At 41.0% G+C, this 14,954-nt stretch overlaps 2 protein-coding genes across 4 annotated transcripts; both read left to right on the forward strand.

The window, feature by feature from the left end:
- Positions 1–220: 220 nt before the first annotated feature.
- LOC306705904 (acyl-CoA-binding domain-containing protein 5A-like) lies at positions 221–5,799 on the forward strand (the record flags this gene model as incomplete). Its single annotated transcript, XM_079172780.1, has 12 exons — positions 221–302; positions 594–717; positions 1,109–1,181; positions 2,243–2,393; positions 2,545–2,583; positions 2,952–3,179; positions 3,790–4,002; positions 4,209–4,303; positions 4,584–4,752; positions 5,183–5,391; positions 5,507–5,557; positions 5,680–5,799. 12 exons carry the CDS (start codon positions 221–223, stop codon positions 5,797–5,799), a joined length of 1,554 nt encoding a protein of 517 aa, XP_079028906.1.
- A 1,486-nt stretch (positions 5,800–7,285) lies between these two features.
- On the forward strand, positions 7,286–14,861 carry yme1l1b (YME1-like 1b). Of its 3 annotated transcripts, none has more exons than XM_079173818.1 (18): positions 7,286–7,469; positions 7,885–8,019; positions 8,162–8,339; positions 8,648–8,731; positions 8,953–9,062; positions 9,210–9,360; positions 9,465–9,548; positions 9,926–10,099; positions 10,194–10,346; positions 10,906–11,038; positions 11,247–11,309; positions 11,507–11,619; positions 11,727–11,882; positions 12,084–12,235; positions 12,398–12,524; positions 12,635–12,708; positions 12,881–12,967; positions 13,067–14,861. In XM_079173818.1, the coding sequence occupies exons 1-18, from the start codon at positions 7,437–7,439 to the stop codon at positions 13,208–13,210; spliced, it is 2,151 nt and encodes a 716-aa protein (XP_079029944.1). In that variant the 5' UTR covers positions 7,286–7,436; the 3' UTR covers positions 13,211–14,861. The 3 variants fall into 3 exon arrangements, with proteins under 3 accessions (XP_079029944.1, XP_079029945.1, XP_079029946.1); XM_079173819.1 differs by having other exon boundaries at positions 9,947–10,099; XM_079173820.1 differs by lacking the exons at positions 12,635–12,708; positions 12,881–12,967; positions 13,067–14,861 and having other exon boundaries at positions 12,084–12,299; positions 12,375–12,465.
- The last annotated feature ends 93 nt before the right edge of the window (positions 14,862–14,954 follow it).

Here is a 14,954-nt window from a genome sequence, read left to right on the forward strand (position 1 = left end):
TTTAATAAACCACATTTCTCTTAGAATATCCTAGATTAAAGAGGAAACAGTCTGCCTCATTAGATAAGACAAGTGGCAACCAGCTGCATTGATGAACACATTGTGTTGAAGTGTCCTTCGCTAAACACGCTCTGAACTGATTTGATATTTTTTCCCATTAATTGCTTCATATCGTTGAAGACGTGAGGACTGCTTCACTTCATCCTGGTTGGGATTCAGCATGGCGCAGGAGGAGGACATACACAGCCTGGAGGCGAAATTTGTTGCTGCAGTTAAAGTGATCTGGAGTTTGCCTGAAGAAGGTGATGCTGCTCTATCTTAGTCAGAAAGTGAATTTACTGGTGTTCAGTTTGCGTTATGTGCAATACGGTGAAGTCCGTGGCTTGTTTGTGCGTAAACACTCCAGGTGATCGACCTACATACAGAGCGTTTAGGAGCTGTAACTCTTAGCTGCCCCTCTATTGATAAAGCTGCTATAAGCATAAGAGCTGATTAACTGAATTAGTCATATCTCAAGTCTAACAACGCCTGTTCACATGTAATATATATATTATATGTATATATTATGTATATTTGCTTCTTTCATTTCTCAGGTCCTTTCCAGCCATCTGATGACATGATGCTGATGTTCTATAGTTACTACAAGCAGGCCACCTTGGGGCCCTGCAACATCCCAAAACCTAACGGCTTCTGGGACACTAGTGGAAAAGCTAAATGGTATAAAATGTTGTCTTAATGCACACACGATTGATTTATTCCACAACTAAATTCTGACAGCTGGCGCATTTGCGTGTTTCACACAAACTAACTCACTAATATTCATACCATCAGAGTCTCGCTCCCTGTCCATTCAGAGCCTATATCAAAGGCACAGTCACTGCACATGTCTGCTGTACCATTGTTCCTAATCCATGACTTATTTTAATAATGTAATACCCAGATATTACGCATAATACTGCAAGTATAGATAATCCTGCAGTAATACAGAATAGATTAAGATCGGTGAGATTTCTGCATATGTCTGTAGCTTCCCCTTTTTTTTAACAGCTATTCAGTGTTCACTTTCCTCTCAGGGTTCAAGTGTTGAACTAAGACTTTGTGTTACCAGGGACGCGTGGAGCTCTTTGGGAAATATGACAAAGGAGGAAGCCATGAAGAATTATGTTGAGGACATCCAGCTGGTAAGTCCTTTCAAGGAAAACTAAAGCTGAATACAGGCAGTATGCTTAATAATAAAAAGTTAATACACTTGGAGTACACATCTCTCCTCACATTGATGTTCTTGCTCGGTAAGAAAAGTGTGTGTGCCAAACAAACAGTAAATATATGTATATGTGTAATACATTATGTGCTTACGGAGGCTGATCATCTTGTGATATAACATTTTTCACAGATTACTGATTCCTGAATCGCTAAAGACACTTTTTTGAAGACAATTTATTTGACTATGAGGCACATCATTTTTTGATTATTTTAAAGCCAGTATTAGTTAGTCCAACAACTCTTTGATGGTTTGCTGTGACATTTGCGCCGATATTCCTGGTCCCCAGAGGATGTATCATGCTTTCTCTCTAGCGCCACCATGAGCATGACTTTGAGTTCCAGTTTGTGTTTATTGCTAATTAGAAAATGTTAGCGTACTAAACTAGGTTAGCATACTTCATTTACACATCAGACACATGAGTACATATTTAAAAAAAATAACAACAAAAACAAATACAACAAAAAAATGTAATACAATACAATACGAGGACACCAAGATGCAGGTATAATCGTGTATGTAGTATATGGTAAACAATATACTTGCTAAACATCATGATTAGCATTGTTATTGTGAGCATGTTAGCATGATGATGTTAAGTACGGCCTCACAGAGCAGCTGCTCTTGTTAATATAAAATGGACTCACTTCATGTATTTGAACAATTTGTTGAACAATGGCAGATGCTTTTATACAACAGCAGACTGCTTTTACAAATGTTATTGTGAATTTTTCAGCTCACAGCATCCGGTCCTCCAGTTATCAGCTGTTTTTAATCAGCTTTAATTACATGGTCCAGCAGATAAATCAGTCAACCTTTGCTCCGTGTAATTACATCTAATTAACCTGTTTTCTGGTGGCTTGTTGAAAGTTGTACCAAACCTGTTAATGCAAAAGCAAGTGCTTCATTGTAACCATTTCAAATGGTTTTAAAAGGGATTGGAAGAATATGCATGAACATGTATTATTCATGTCTTGTCAGATTCTGGAGACCATCCCAGTCTCGGAAGAAGTGTCCGATCTGGTCGAGAAGCTTGGCAACTTCTACGCAGAGGTCGACAGAGAAGGAGAAGGAGAAGAAGATAATGAGGTGGACAGCAGACCCTTCACCAGGCCTTTTGCGAACCATGCAGGTAACGCACACGATCAGTCATGCCATAATAAGAGCAGAATACACTCCAGGGAGCACTGCTGCTCAAGTACTGCTGTTACGCATCTTTGTTAGTCACACAGACGACATTTTTTCTAACACTGAGCCTGTCTTACTTGTGTTTTTATCACTAGACGAGCTGGTCAAACAGTTTATCAAACCGACAATGGAAGGCAAGTCTTTGGTGTTCGTTCGCTGTAGCTGTATACGTTTATTTCAAACTCTTTAAGTTGCTTTCGATGCAGTTTCATTTGATAAAAGAGTGATAAGTGTACACTGTCCTCGGCTTACACTGCAGGAACTGTAAGAAATGAGATTGTTAGATGAAACGTTCTTGTGTAATCTGTCATGTATGTGCTGTAGTTAGTCAGTGTGTTGGTTGTTGCCCTTTATCGTTGCCTTTGTGGTATAAGTGTAGTGTGTAGAAGCTGTAAAATGTTCAACTGTCAACTGTGAGTATGTCTTTGCTTTGTGTAGACGTACGTTGTGCAACATTTACTTAGATAGAGAGTTGATGAAGAGTGTTTCCCTCACTGCTCAGGCTATGGGGATCTGTGGGCTGATATACAAAACCTCGGAGAAAATGACAGCAGTGCTCGTTGCATAAGCGTCCTAAGTGGCGAGGAGGCAGAGGGATGCAATGAAAATAGTGAAATCGAGAGAAATGAGGAAAGTAGTGATTGGAGGAAAAGTGAGGAAGAGGAGAATGGGGATGAAGAAGACAATACAGACGATGAAGACAAGGAGGAGGAGGAGGAGGAGGAAAAAGGTACCATCTGTAGTAGAAGTTGTTGGCTGTTTTTGTGCCGTGAAATGTGCTGTGTTGTAGAGGTTAGACACTACACCAACAGTATTTTTACATGATTTAAAGGGTTGGGCAGGTGATATTCTATATTCTCTACAGTTGTCATGAATGTAGCTATAGAGACCAAAAACATTGTTTGTAGCAGGCTGTTTACATGTTTATTTCTGCTGTAAGGTTGGGCATTTCAACATGGGGGTCTATGGGGATTGACTCGCATTTCGACCCGGCCTCAAGTGGCCATTAGAGGAACTGCATTTTTTGGCTTCATATTTCAGCATCGGGAGTTGCCGCTTGGCCATCACACTTTTATTTTTTCTTTAAGAATAACATTTTCACCACAAAGTGACACCCTTGAGGTCATTTTCAGGGTGTAGGAAAGTAAATTAATTTAATGCATTTTCCTTCTGTATACATCCATATGCTGTAAATGAGAACAGTAGTGAGATAAAGACAAACGTCATTTGCACTTTTACACATCCAGGGTGAGAAATTTCAAGACAAAGAGCACCCAAAAATGTTTTGTTGTACTCTCTCTCTCTCTCTCTCTCTCTCTCTCTCTCTCTCTCTCTCTCAGACTGGAGGCCTAACCCGAGGCTGCTGATGGTGGACAAGAGGTGGAGGTCTGACACGAGAGGGTCCAGCAGCAGCATGGAGCCCAGCATGTCCTCCTTCACCAACGGGACACACAGCTCCCTCAACAGCGAGGTGGAGGAGGAGGAGCTCGCCTGTTGCATGGAGCCCAGTGTCCAGAATAACTCCTATATGCACTTTAATGGACACCCGAGTCGTAAGATTACACATTAATACAAAATGTGTATACATATTTTTATAACACTGTAAATATATGTATAGCATAAATTATTGGTCTTGGAAAATGTTATTGGTGCAGCAGCAAAATACTATCAAAAAAAAGAGAAAACATCACAAGCTAAATGTTTATTATGTAGATGTACATTGAAGAACAATAGAATTTACCATTTTGTCTGTGTGCAGGGCATACTGATGCTTTTCCTGAGAAGAACCATCGATCCACAGACTCAGATAATGAGGAATTCTGTGACTCGATGGAGCATCTGGCCATGGAAGAGGTGTGGTGTCCCTCCTCCTTAGTGTGTACAACATCAAAGGATTAGTTTCGACATTGCGGGAAATATCCTTATTTACTTTCTTTCCGAGAGCGAGATGAGCTTCTTTTCTCATGTAACTCTCAGTAAGAAAGCAAATAAGAAACTAACTATCCCTTTATTCACATCAACATTATTGAAATAAAGTCATAAAGAGTTGCAAAGTAAATACAATACAATAATGTGTTCTGACCTAATAATGGCCATTCAAAACTGTGGTCGACTCTCTTCTTTTCCTATCAAGGGGCGTTCGACATCAAAAATACTGTCACCTGGATCGGGAGCTGCCTCAGTGTTTGAGAGCAACACTACCCTTAAGGGAGGAGAGGATCAAGTATTCATGGGAGATTCCTACCTTAAAGAAGGGATTAGTGCAAGCCAGCACAACAGCTCCTTGTCAAGAAGAGGGAGAGGTGAGCCTGTCGACTTTGATTTACACTGACACCGTATCCCTAATTTAGCTTTCTTCTAAGATGTGTACTTGTGTCACCCTCCTATAGCATTTTAAGGCATCTGATACCCTAAAACACAGCAGGACTAGTGTGTAGCATTTAGGGGATATTTATTAGCAGAAATGGAGTATAATATCATTAAGTATCTTTTCTTTAGAGTATTATCAACTCTTCACTGAGACGGCAAATGTTTCTACGGTAGCCCAGAATAGAAAACTAAACACTGGCTCTAGACAGGGCCATTCACACTTTTGTGTTTTGGCGTTGGCCACCGCAGTTCTCCTACATGCTTGTCATCCTGAAGAAGTTTCAGTTGGTTTCAATCTGCAACCTCACTGCCAAATCCTACACACTACACCTTTAAGCTGTCACATTCTGACTCCTGTTTCAGGTTCACGGTCGCCAAGGACTGCCTGCGGCGCTCTTCGTTGTGCCAGTGTCGATGCTGCCTGCTGCTGTGTGTCACATAGCAGACGTCCAATCAGCTCTGCCAGAGGAAACGTCAATGAGCAAATAGCTACAGCTCTGCTGCGGCTGCAGCGTGACATGGCCACGGTGTTGCAGAGGCTGCACGCTCTGGAGGCGCTTGCGGCGTCACAGGTGAAAGAGCAGAGGTTTTAAACCACAGTGTGTATTATACTGAAATGTACCGTTGCATGACAATTTATTATATATTAATTAATGGATCTCTATATTTCGTTATTGAATTTTTCAGTCAAGATCATCTTCGCCAAGGCAGGAGGACTCCCTAGCTGTAGCACAAAAGGTTCTTGTAGATTTTTATTTCAAACTAAATATTATCATGTTTTCCTATACTTTATTTTACGACCAAGTTTTATCCAATCAGGAAACAAACAGTTGCTTTAATGCAAGTTTCTGTTTTTATAGTTCCTGAGGCCATCTTGGTGGCCTTTTGACTTTTCTCCACTCACTGTGGTGTTGACTGCACTCTGGCCTCTGGTTGCCCATTGGCTTGTCCAGCTTTATTTACAACGGAGGAGAAGGTGAGCAAAATGCTGATCAAGAATGTCCTGGTCTATTATCACGTATTACTTTTGCTTTATAGCCATACTACAAACTACCAAAACTCAGTTTCATCTTTTTCCCCCTCACAGGAAAATCCCCTGAATTATCTGTCAACCGTCGGCATCAATCAAAGAACATGAAGCTCGGATGGAATTGTTGCACTTTTGTTGCTTTGTGGCTTTTTCAATTCCCTTCACAGACGGAGTATAATGAGGCTCCAGTAGAAATGGAGAGGCTACTTTAGATAAATGAATGGTCAGAAAGGTGTGTAAGACTCTGCCATATAGTGTAGCATTTTGACTTCATGGATACTTTTTACGTGTTTTAAGAAACAGAAGATTTGTGCATTATAAATGCTGGCACATTTTCTTTGTTGTAGTGATCTTAGCATTAGGTGGTGGTCTTATTTATGACATGTCTCACAGACCACCAGGAACGCAATATACACTTAACTCACATCACTGAGTCAACTATTTATTGAAATTAATTCGTGATTATACAGTCGCTGTTGACCTTCAGCGATTCCCCATTGTCATAATTGTCATTGTTATTTATTGTACTTTTTTTTTAGCTTTCTTTCATGTTTTGTCAGACAATATTTTCTTCTGATTATTAAGAACTTTTATATTTATTGTTAGAAATATAGAAATATTTTAGGTTAATTTCCTTATAGACCAAATAGAGATGTTGACCAATATTGTATTCATGTGTAAAGGTATATATTTATTTTATGGCATCAGTGCAATAGTGTCAGAGATTGCACCTTTGCATAAAGTGAGAAACAGAGAAAAGACAATCCATACATTCCAGTTTCTTGTCAGCTGTACAGTGAAAATTAAGATTTATCTAAAGAAAGGGTGTGGTGCTCTCAAATATACAGTTGTTAAACATAAGTACGTGAAGCACATTTTGACATGCAATAAACGTATTCTTTGGACAAACACATTTATTGTAGTGTATCTTTGATTTTGATGTTAAAAAATGGAGATAATTGGCTGAATAGCTGTGACAGCTTGTGGAATGAGGATACTTACTTTCTGCTATAACCATGAACTGGGGAATATAGGTTTTAAGTATAGTTAAATCGCAATGATATGGAAGCCCATTTCCAATAAAGATCCTGTAAGTCATTATAATGTATCTGCATGAGATAGTATCTCATTATTATGAGATAGTAAGTCGAAATTATGAGATAGTAGATACATATCTCATTATTATATGATTGTAAGTCATTATTTTGAGATATTATCTCATTATAATCACTTACAAGATCTTTATTTTTTCCTCACAGTGGTGGAAATGGGCTTCCATACATTTATCACATTTTAGACTGGTGTGAACTTGCTGAATAATAATGTTAAAGTTTTACATTAACTTTAGATAGATACACGGAACTTAAACTGGGTCAGAAGAAGGAGAACATTAATCAGGGTTACAACGTGTTACAACACGATAGAGGTCACATCCGGGTTCATTTTCAGCTAGCGCTGAAGTTCGCAGTTTCACTTGCTATGCCTGCTACCGTGAGCTAAGTTAAATAAATACGGACCTTTAACTCTCAAGGACAGGGGCTCAACTTGTGCAGCTTAACGGCCGTTGTGTACCAGAGAGAATAAAACATGTTTTCTTTGTCAATGACAGTCCAACCACAGGTAAGAAGGCAGGAAACGCCAGGCCAAGCTAACATTAGCATTGTTGTTGTTTTGGTTCTTAACTCCTGCTAGCTAAGTGAAGCTAACCGTAGCTTGTTCTCTAAAGTGACCCAGACTGCTGTCGACCGTTTGTTATAGTTTGATGCTTGGAATGATATTAGTATTAACGTCTGAAGACATTCTGTCATTATTGTTATCTTTCTGTTTTATTAAATAAAGACTGTGCGGACCGTTGGGAGAAGTTTAACCTAAAGCTAGCTAACGTTAACCTAACTGCTCCAATGAGCATTCATTAACCTGCCAGGTGGGAGACTGCGTTAATGAGCGATATGTAATAATACGTGGTTTTCATCTTGCTACTTCTTTTTAAACACCAGCTAACCGGTTGAACTGTCACTGTTTGATGTGATCACAGGTGACTGTACCTCTTAGCCACCTCATCAATGTCCTCCACTCTATGAAGAGCTCAGTGGGAAGCAGCAGCAGTGCCCCCTGCAAATCAAGAAAACACAAGGAGCTCGCCTCAGACTCAGAGCTACTCCACACAGAGGTAAACATTAATTAGATATAATCTGTAACTGCTGCATCAGTCCAGAGACAGTGTTATTCCAAGTCCAACCTGTTCCACAATAACTTTGTGCGGAATATAAATCAAATGTCAAACACAAAGTGGTGTAATTTATTTTGTGCAGCCCACGTGGAACCTGCGTGAGCTTGGCTTATCAGACCTCGGAGCGCAGCAGCTGGACGAGCTGGTGAAGAGTGTGTTCCCACGCCTGAGTCCACAGGAGACGCCACTGCGATCGGGAGGACAGACGGCCTGGAGGACCTCGCATCTTTCTACACACTCCTTTTACTACAATAAGCATGGTGAGAGTGCACATCGTTGTTATAAACGGGTCTCCCGTACTGGAAATAGTACTACTTGTGGCTGTTGCTTTTGCCTGACTCCTCATCATATCTCCGGATTTCACAGTTTGCAAGAAGATCGAATATTGTGTTTCACTTGACTGCATAGAATTGCAGAGTTTCTAGTTAGTGTAGATGGAAAGCATCTCATTTTTTTGATCAGCTTAGTTACTAGTTAACCGTCTTAACAAGCAACTAGGGCCTCTGCTACCACTTTTCTCCCCAGGGTGTCTCAGAGTTATCAGTTAAGCCTTGTTCTCTGTTTCCAGGCTTCTCGTGGGCTGCCATGCCTTATTCCAGGCAGCACCCCTCTCCTCTTCAGTCGGCCTGCACAGAGCTTCAACACTGGCCCGGTAACTATAGATTACTAATATTGTATTACTGATCCAAAGCTTTGCATTCAGTTGTTACTAATGCATTAAGGGAGCAACACATATTCCAGTTAATTGTCAATATTATCTGTGGTGGCCTAGATTTACAATGTTTATGTTAGTCGTGTTAAGTGATATGCTGTGGAAACATGGTTAGCTCTTTAATCTATTTAAACATCATTATGCTTACCTCATGTTTCAAGTGTGGGTTCCAAACAGAGGCTTTAAAACTTTAAAGAGCAAAACCAGACGACTGCAGTCAGCCGCCGACCGCTCCCTGGACCCTGAAGGATTCACGCCGTCTTTTATGAAGGTAAGTACTCCGAGATATTCACATGCTAAAGCAAATCCTTAAGCATGTAATGCTATATGCTCAATGTGCTTATTATATTGAGCATAATCCTTTTGGCGTATTGTGGCTTTGTGGATACTGCTGACCAGACTTACCTTGTTTCCGCAGGGTTTCCTAACACGGGACAAGGGGATAGAAGTTGAAAGTCTCGACAGTCTGGTTAACAACAAGAGCGTACCCGAGGGGCAGCAGGATGCGTTCAAGAGGGGCTTCGCTGAGGGTTTCCTGAAAGCCCAAACCTTGACACAACGCACACAAGGCGAGTTTCAATACAAACAAACTCAAATTGAGTCACGCAACCGTTGTTCCATCAGAAACATTAAAACATTGCTGATGTTTAGTTTTCGTGCTCCAACTGTTCAGACTCTCTCAGGAGGACTCGTCTCATCCTGCTGGTGCTGCTTCTGGTTGGGCTCTATGGAATCTCCAAGACCCCCTTCATATCGGGTAAAGGCTCCTTTTCTACACAAAGCTGCTTTTTGATTTCATATCACACGCCAAATCCCCTCCAATATGTTAACGTTTTAATCTGTCAAAATGTGAATGTCAATAATAAAGCCCAGCATTTGCCTGCTAAACTAATCTATGCATCTTGAACATGTATTAACTCTTTAAAGGAAAGAACTAAGCTTGGTATAACTGAGCCATGTTCTGCTATTTGCAGGCAACAGCAGCAGCATATTCTAGCCTGCAGTATCGAAGCACTAATATATGCAGTCAGACGTGGTTCTTAAGCAATCCTCAGTAACAGGCAGCGCGTTTGTCAGTTCATTAACCGTGCCATGCAGGGTGATTTCGAACTTTAATCTAACCATTTTGGATAGTACGGTTCCGAACCACATCAGGCCTGGACTCTGCAGTGGACCCCGTCCAGATGAAAAATGTGACGTTTGAGCACGTCAAAGGGGTAGAAGAAGCTAAGAACGAGCTGCAGGAAGTAGTGGAGTTCCTGAAAAACCCAGAGAAGTTCACAGCCTTGGGAGGAAAGCTGCCAAAAGGTATCGCTCACAGTGCACAGTTTCCTCAGTTCTGTTCAGGGATCTGGTTTTTGTGTCGCTCTCTTATTATTCCTCATCCCTTCCTCTACTTTAGGTGTTCTACTGGTTGGTCCTCCAGGGACCGGGAAGACTCTGCTGGCCAGAGCGGTGGCAGGAGAGGCAGATGTACCGTTCTACTACGCCTCCGGGTCCGAATTTGACGAGATGTTTGTTGGAGTGGGAGCCAGTCGCATCCGGAACCTTTTCAGTAGGATTTTAAACATTATTATTTAAATTAAAACATTTACATTTTTTTACGTTTTTCCTTGCTTAGTGTGTAGAGTTGACCTCTACTGATACAATGGCTGCATGATTGTGGCAACAAAAGTAATTGGTGTGAATTTATATTTATTATTTTTTGATACTTAACTCCTTATTCAAACATCAAATCGTTCTGCTCAATTAGGACACGCCCACTTTTACTTTTATCAGTCAAACTTATCAACCATACTTTCACAAATATTCAATGTTTTCTGGGACATTTTCCTCATTCAAGTGATCAAAGTGAACCTTTAAATTTAACCCATTTTCACACTTCTTCATGCTTTTAAACTATCTACTCAATCCTAAATTTGAGTAGAAACACCAATTTAAATTTCAAAATGTTCCACATTTTTAAAATCTGTCTGTCTCACACACACACACACACACACACACACACACACCAAAACGCCAGCAATGCAGTTTCAGCATTCGCACCTGTTCTCTAATGATAATTGTTGTACATATATGTTACATTTTATATTTGTCGTCCTGCTGTTTTCTAGGGGAGGCTAAAGGCAACGCTCCCTGTGTGATCTTCATTGATGAACTAGACAGTGTGGGAGGGAAAAGGATTGAGTCTCCCATGCACCCTTACTCCAGACAGACTATCAACCAACTACTTGCAGAGATGGACGGGTAATCTCTAAATGTATCTGTTGCATTTTTTCAGTTCAGTTACAGACAAAAAAAAAAAAAAATCTGTTATCTGTGGCCGTCGCAGGACTTTAATAAGTGTGGCCCGCAGTTGACTTCTTCAACTACAGATAATAAAGAACAGAAAGCAAGAGGAGAGCTGCTGCATTGCGGACACTGACTTGCATATTATTGTGTTATTATTTTGTAGGTTTAAACCAAATGAAGGCGTGATCATCATTGGAGCAACCAACTTCCCAGAAGCTTTGGATAAGTACGTTTGCCTCTGTGTCTCTTGCTATAGCCTGTGAACATGTCAGAGCTTACAACGCACATTCACGCCCAGCTTTCCTTGATAATAACAAAGACTGGACTTCAACCCTGAGGCTGTTTTGGATGCAGTGACCCAGATGCTGACACGGTATCAGCCCTTTTCTAACCAGCAGATTTTTTTTTTTTCTTTTTTTTTAGTGCCCTGATCCGCCCAGGACGTTTTGACATGCAGGTGACTGTACCCAAACCAGATGTGAAAGGCCGCACGGAGATCATCAACTGGTATCTGAAGAAGATTAAAGTGGATCCAGGTGTGTGAGATCAGCATCATTAACATCATAGGCTGAATGTTTGCCAACTTTACTGACCCAGTCTGAGGCCTAGACGGACTGTTGATGTCGCGTGTTATCTCTTGCAGCTATTGAGGCCAATATCATTGCCCGGGGCACAGTGGGCTTCTCTGGCGCTGACCTGGAAAATCTGGTCAACCAGGCTGCCCTGAAGGCAGCAGTTGATGGCAAAGACATGGTCACACTGAAGGAGCTGGAGTTTGCGAAAGACAAAATCCTCATGGGTGAGTAATCAGGAAGATGTGCCAGTTGGCAAAGACAGACCCCCTTTCTTGTTTCCATGCAATTGTTAAATTATGATGAATCTTTCTACTAAACCTTATCCTGATTTTTTTTTTTTTAATTTTCATCTTGCATGGCAAAGGCTTCCTTTCACTGTAATAATAAAAATCATTTAAATCATACCATCTTTTCTTTTCTTCAAGGCCCTGAGAGAAGAAGTGCAGAAATCGACAAGAAAAACAAGCTCATCACAGCGTACCATGAATCGGGCCATGCCATCGTGGCTCACTACACCAAAGATGCCATGCCCATTAACAAGGCTACCATCATGCCCAGAGGCGTCAGTCTGGGACATGTAAGGAAACCGTGAGCTTCCAAACTAAACAGTTAAACTCTGCATATTGGGTTTTGATAACCAGGTCCGGTGCAAACTGTGCTTTCTTTAAACTGCGTACATCCTCTCATCCTTTTCATTTTTTCATTCCTCCTCTCAGTCTTTTTCAATGTATCTCGTCAGGTGTCCATGCTCCCAGAGAACGATCGCTGGAGTGAGACTCGCTCTCAGCTGCTGGCCCAGATGGACGTCAGCATGGGCGGCCGGGTAGCAGAGGAGATTATATTTGGCCATGAGTTCATAACAACCGGTAAGGCAAGAGTCCCCAAAAACGTGTTTGGACATAAGGGAACTCCTGACCCTCTAACATGAGGAAATGTGGTTGGCTGGTTGGAAGTCTCAATATCTCTTCTTCTCCAGGTGCATCAAGCGACTTCGATGGTGCCACGAAGATTGCTAAAATGATGGTGACCAGATTTGGAATGTGTGAAAAGGTAAGCTCCGGTTCAGCTCCAGCTATAACTAAGTGACAGACTTTGCATTACATTTCTCAGTGTAAACTATATTAGAGATGATTTGTTCAGAAAGCAGTTCTCCACTACATCAAATGTCCAAAACCCTTCAAAGCATCACTCTTTGTCTTTTTCCCCCCTTCCTGTCTCCCAGTTGGGTGTGATGACCTATACTGACATGACAGCCCAGAGCCCGGAGACACAAGCAGCTGTGGAGCATGAAATCAGAGTATTATTGAAGGTCTGTGTGATGTTTTTGATGCTGAACAAAAACTCCAAATCCAACCAGTCTTGTTAAACCTTTTCTTTTTCTTACCATCTTTTCTCTCGCTGTCACCAGGAGTCGTATGAGCGTGCCAAAGCCCTGCTGAAGTCTCATACCAAGGAGCACAAAAAGCTGGCAGATGCTCTGCTCAAGTATGAGACTCTGGATGCCAAAGAGATTCAGCTGGTCCTGGAGGGCAAGGCCCTGGAGACCAGATGAAACTTGCAAGCACAACGACAATCAAGAGGGTAGCAACAGGGGGGGGAAGAGGGTCAGGTTTGTAGAGCTCAGGGGTCATGGAAGGAGGGACGCACTCAATTCATGAGCAGTGAATAAGTGCTCATGTGGGACTATGTCACATCCTCACGCTGTCCCCTTCGTTGTAATCTCATCGATATTCCCAGATAGGTAGTTCTGTCATGCGGCACTTAAACATAGCGTTCCTGTGTCACATGTTAACAGGTTAAATGTGAAGTATGTTGCTCAGGTCACTCGTTTCAGTTGCTGGGAGGAAATAATACATGAATGTAATTATGCACCTCAAACAGAAAAGCAGCATGATTCATAATGTTAATTGTTGAAAGAGGAGTTGAAATTTGTTTAAAATCTGTTGAGCCAGGTCTGTTCAGACCCGTCCATGGGAAATGCTGATCTTTAGCCCAAAGAGCTGCCGTGCAATCGTAATAAAACTTTAACTGAATCTCAACTCCTATGTGTCACTTGTCCTTCAGGGTTTGTGTTCATATGTTATTTGTCTAGTATATCTTCCAGGCCAGGTGACACTCTCTAACTAAGCACCGAGAAGTGTCACAATGTCGTGCTGCTCTTTGACTTTCCATTGGATTCTTTGTATGTATACATGTATGTATCTACACTCGCTTGTCCCCCTCTGCATATATGTACCTGTTACTTATCTTGAATGGTGGCCTTTTGGGGAATGTACTGTTAAGATGTGTTTTTTTTCATTTTGAAGGAGGAAGTATATAAAGTTGAACTCGGCACTTTGGGTAATGTAGGTGTAAGAATTGAAAATGCACTTGTGCGCTCTTCATGTAATGTATTGCATTCATGCTGCGTGTACAGACGGAACAATTACTGATGCTCAGCCTCACAAAGCATGCAACAAATACAAGCTGTGTTCATCCTGTGATCTTTAGGATTTCTGGCCTAATTTATTTAAGTAGTCCGAGTTTGGCTTCTGAAAAAGCCTCAGCAGAATATCAGTTTTTTCTGGAAAATGCAAATGAATTTGTCAAAGACTCTCATCTTTAGATTATTCAGACAAACAACAAGGCCAGTTATCAGTTATTGTTCGTTGGTGTTATATCAAAGCAGAGAGATGTCTCACATCTCGTGCTCTACCTTTCTTTCCACACATTGTGTGCAGTGGAAGAAAGATGCCAATCTTCAATGCCTACTGGCACTGCTCTCTGTATAAAGGAAGTTAGGGTGTCTAATTGTAAAGTGAAAATCTTGGTAGAAACATGCAGTTATGCCTCTTAAAATGTTCCAATTTTCAAGTGAATTTACAGCAGCAGTGTGTGAAATCCATATTTTTATCTTCTTTAATTGAAAGTGTAACTCGTGTCATGATTACCACCAGCATATATGCTTCATGTTGTTACCTTTTTCAGTTTTTTGATTCAAGTCGAGACCCAATCTCTTCAGTTTATTGGCCTTTTTTCCATGTTTAGCTGTATATATGATTGGGATGTAATGGGAACATTGTATATAAATGTATAGTGATGCTTTTATGCTGAGAACTGTTGATGAATGGCTCTCTGCTGTTGATTGACAAAATCTCTCAACAATGCGATGGATGTGGTTAATGAATGTTTGTTGAGCTGAGATAAATAAAAAGAAGCCCAAATGAAAACATGTGATTTTTTTGTGTGTTCGGTCTGTGAGTCAAAATGTTCTTAAGATTTATTGTTACATAAAATGAGGCAGCACATAGCTCTGT

Source organism: Pholis gunnellus (assembly GCF_910591455.1).
Source record: "Pholis gunnellus genome assembly, chromosome: 14".
Lineage (NCBI taxonomy): Eukaryota > Metazoa > Chordata > Actinopteri > Perciformes > Pholidae > Pholis > Pholis gunnellus.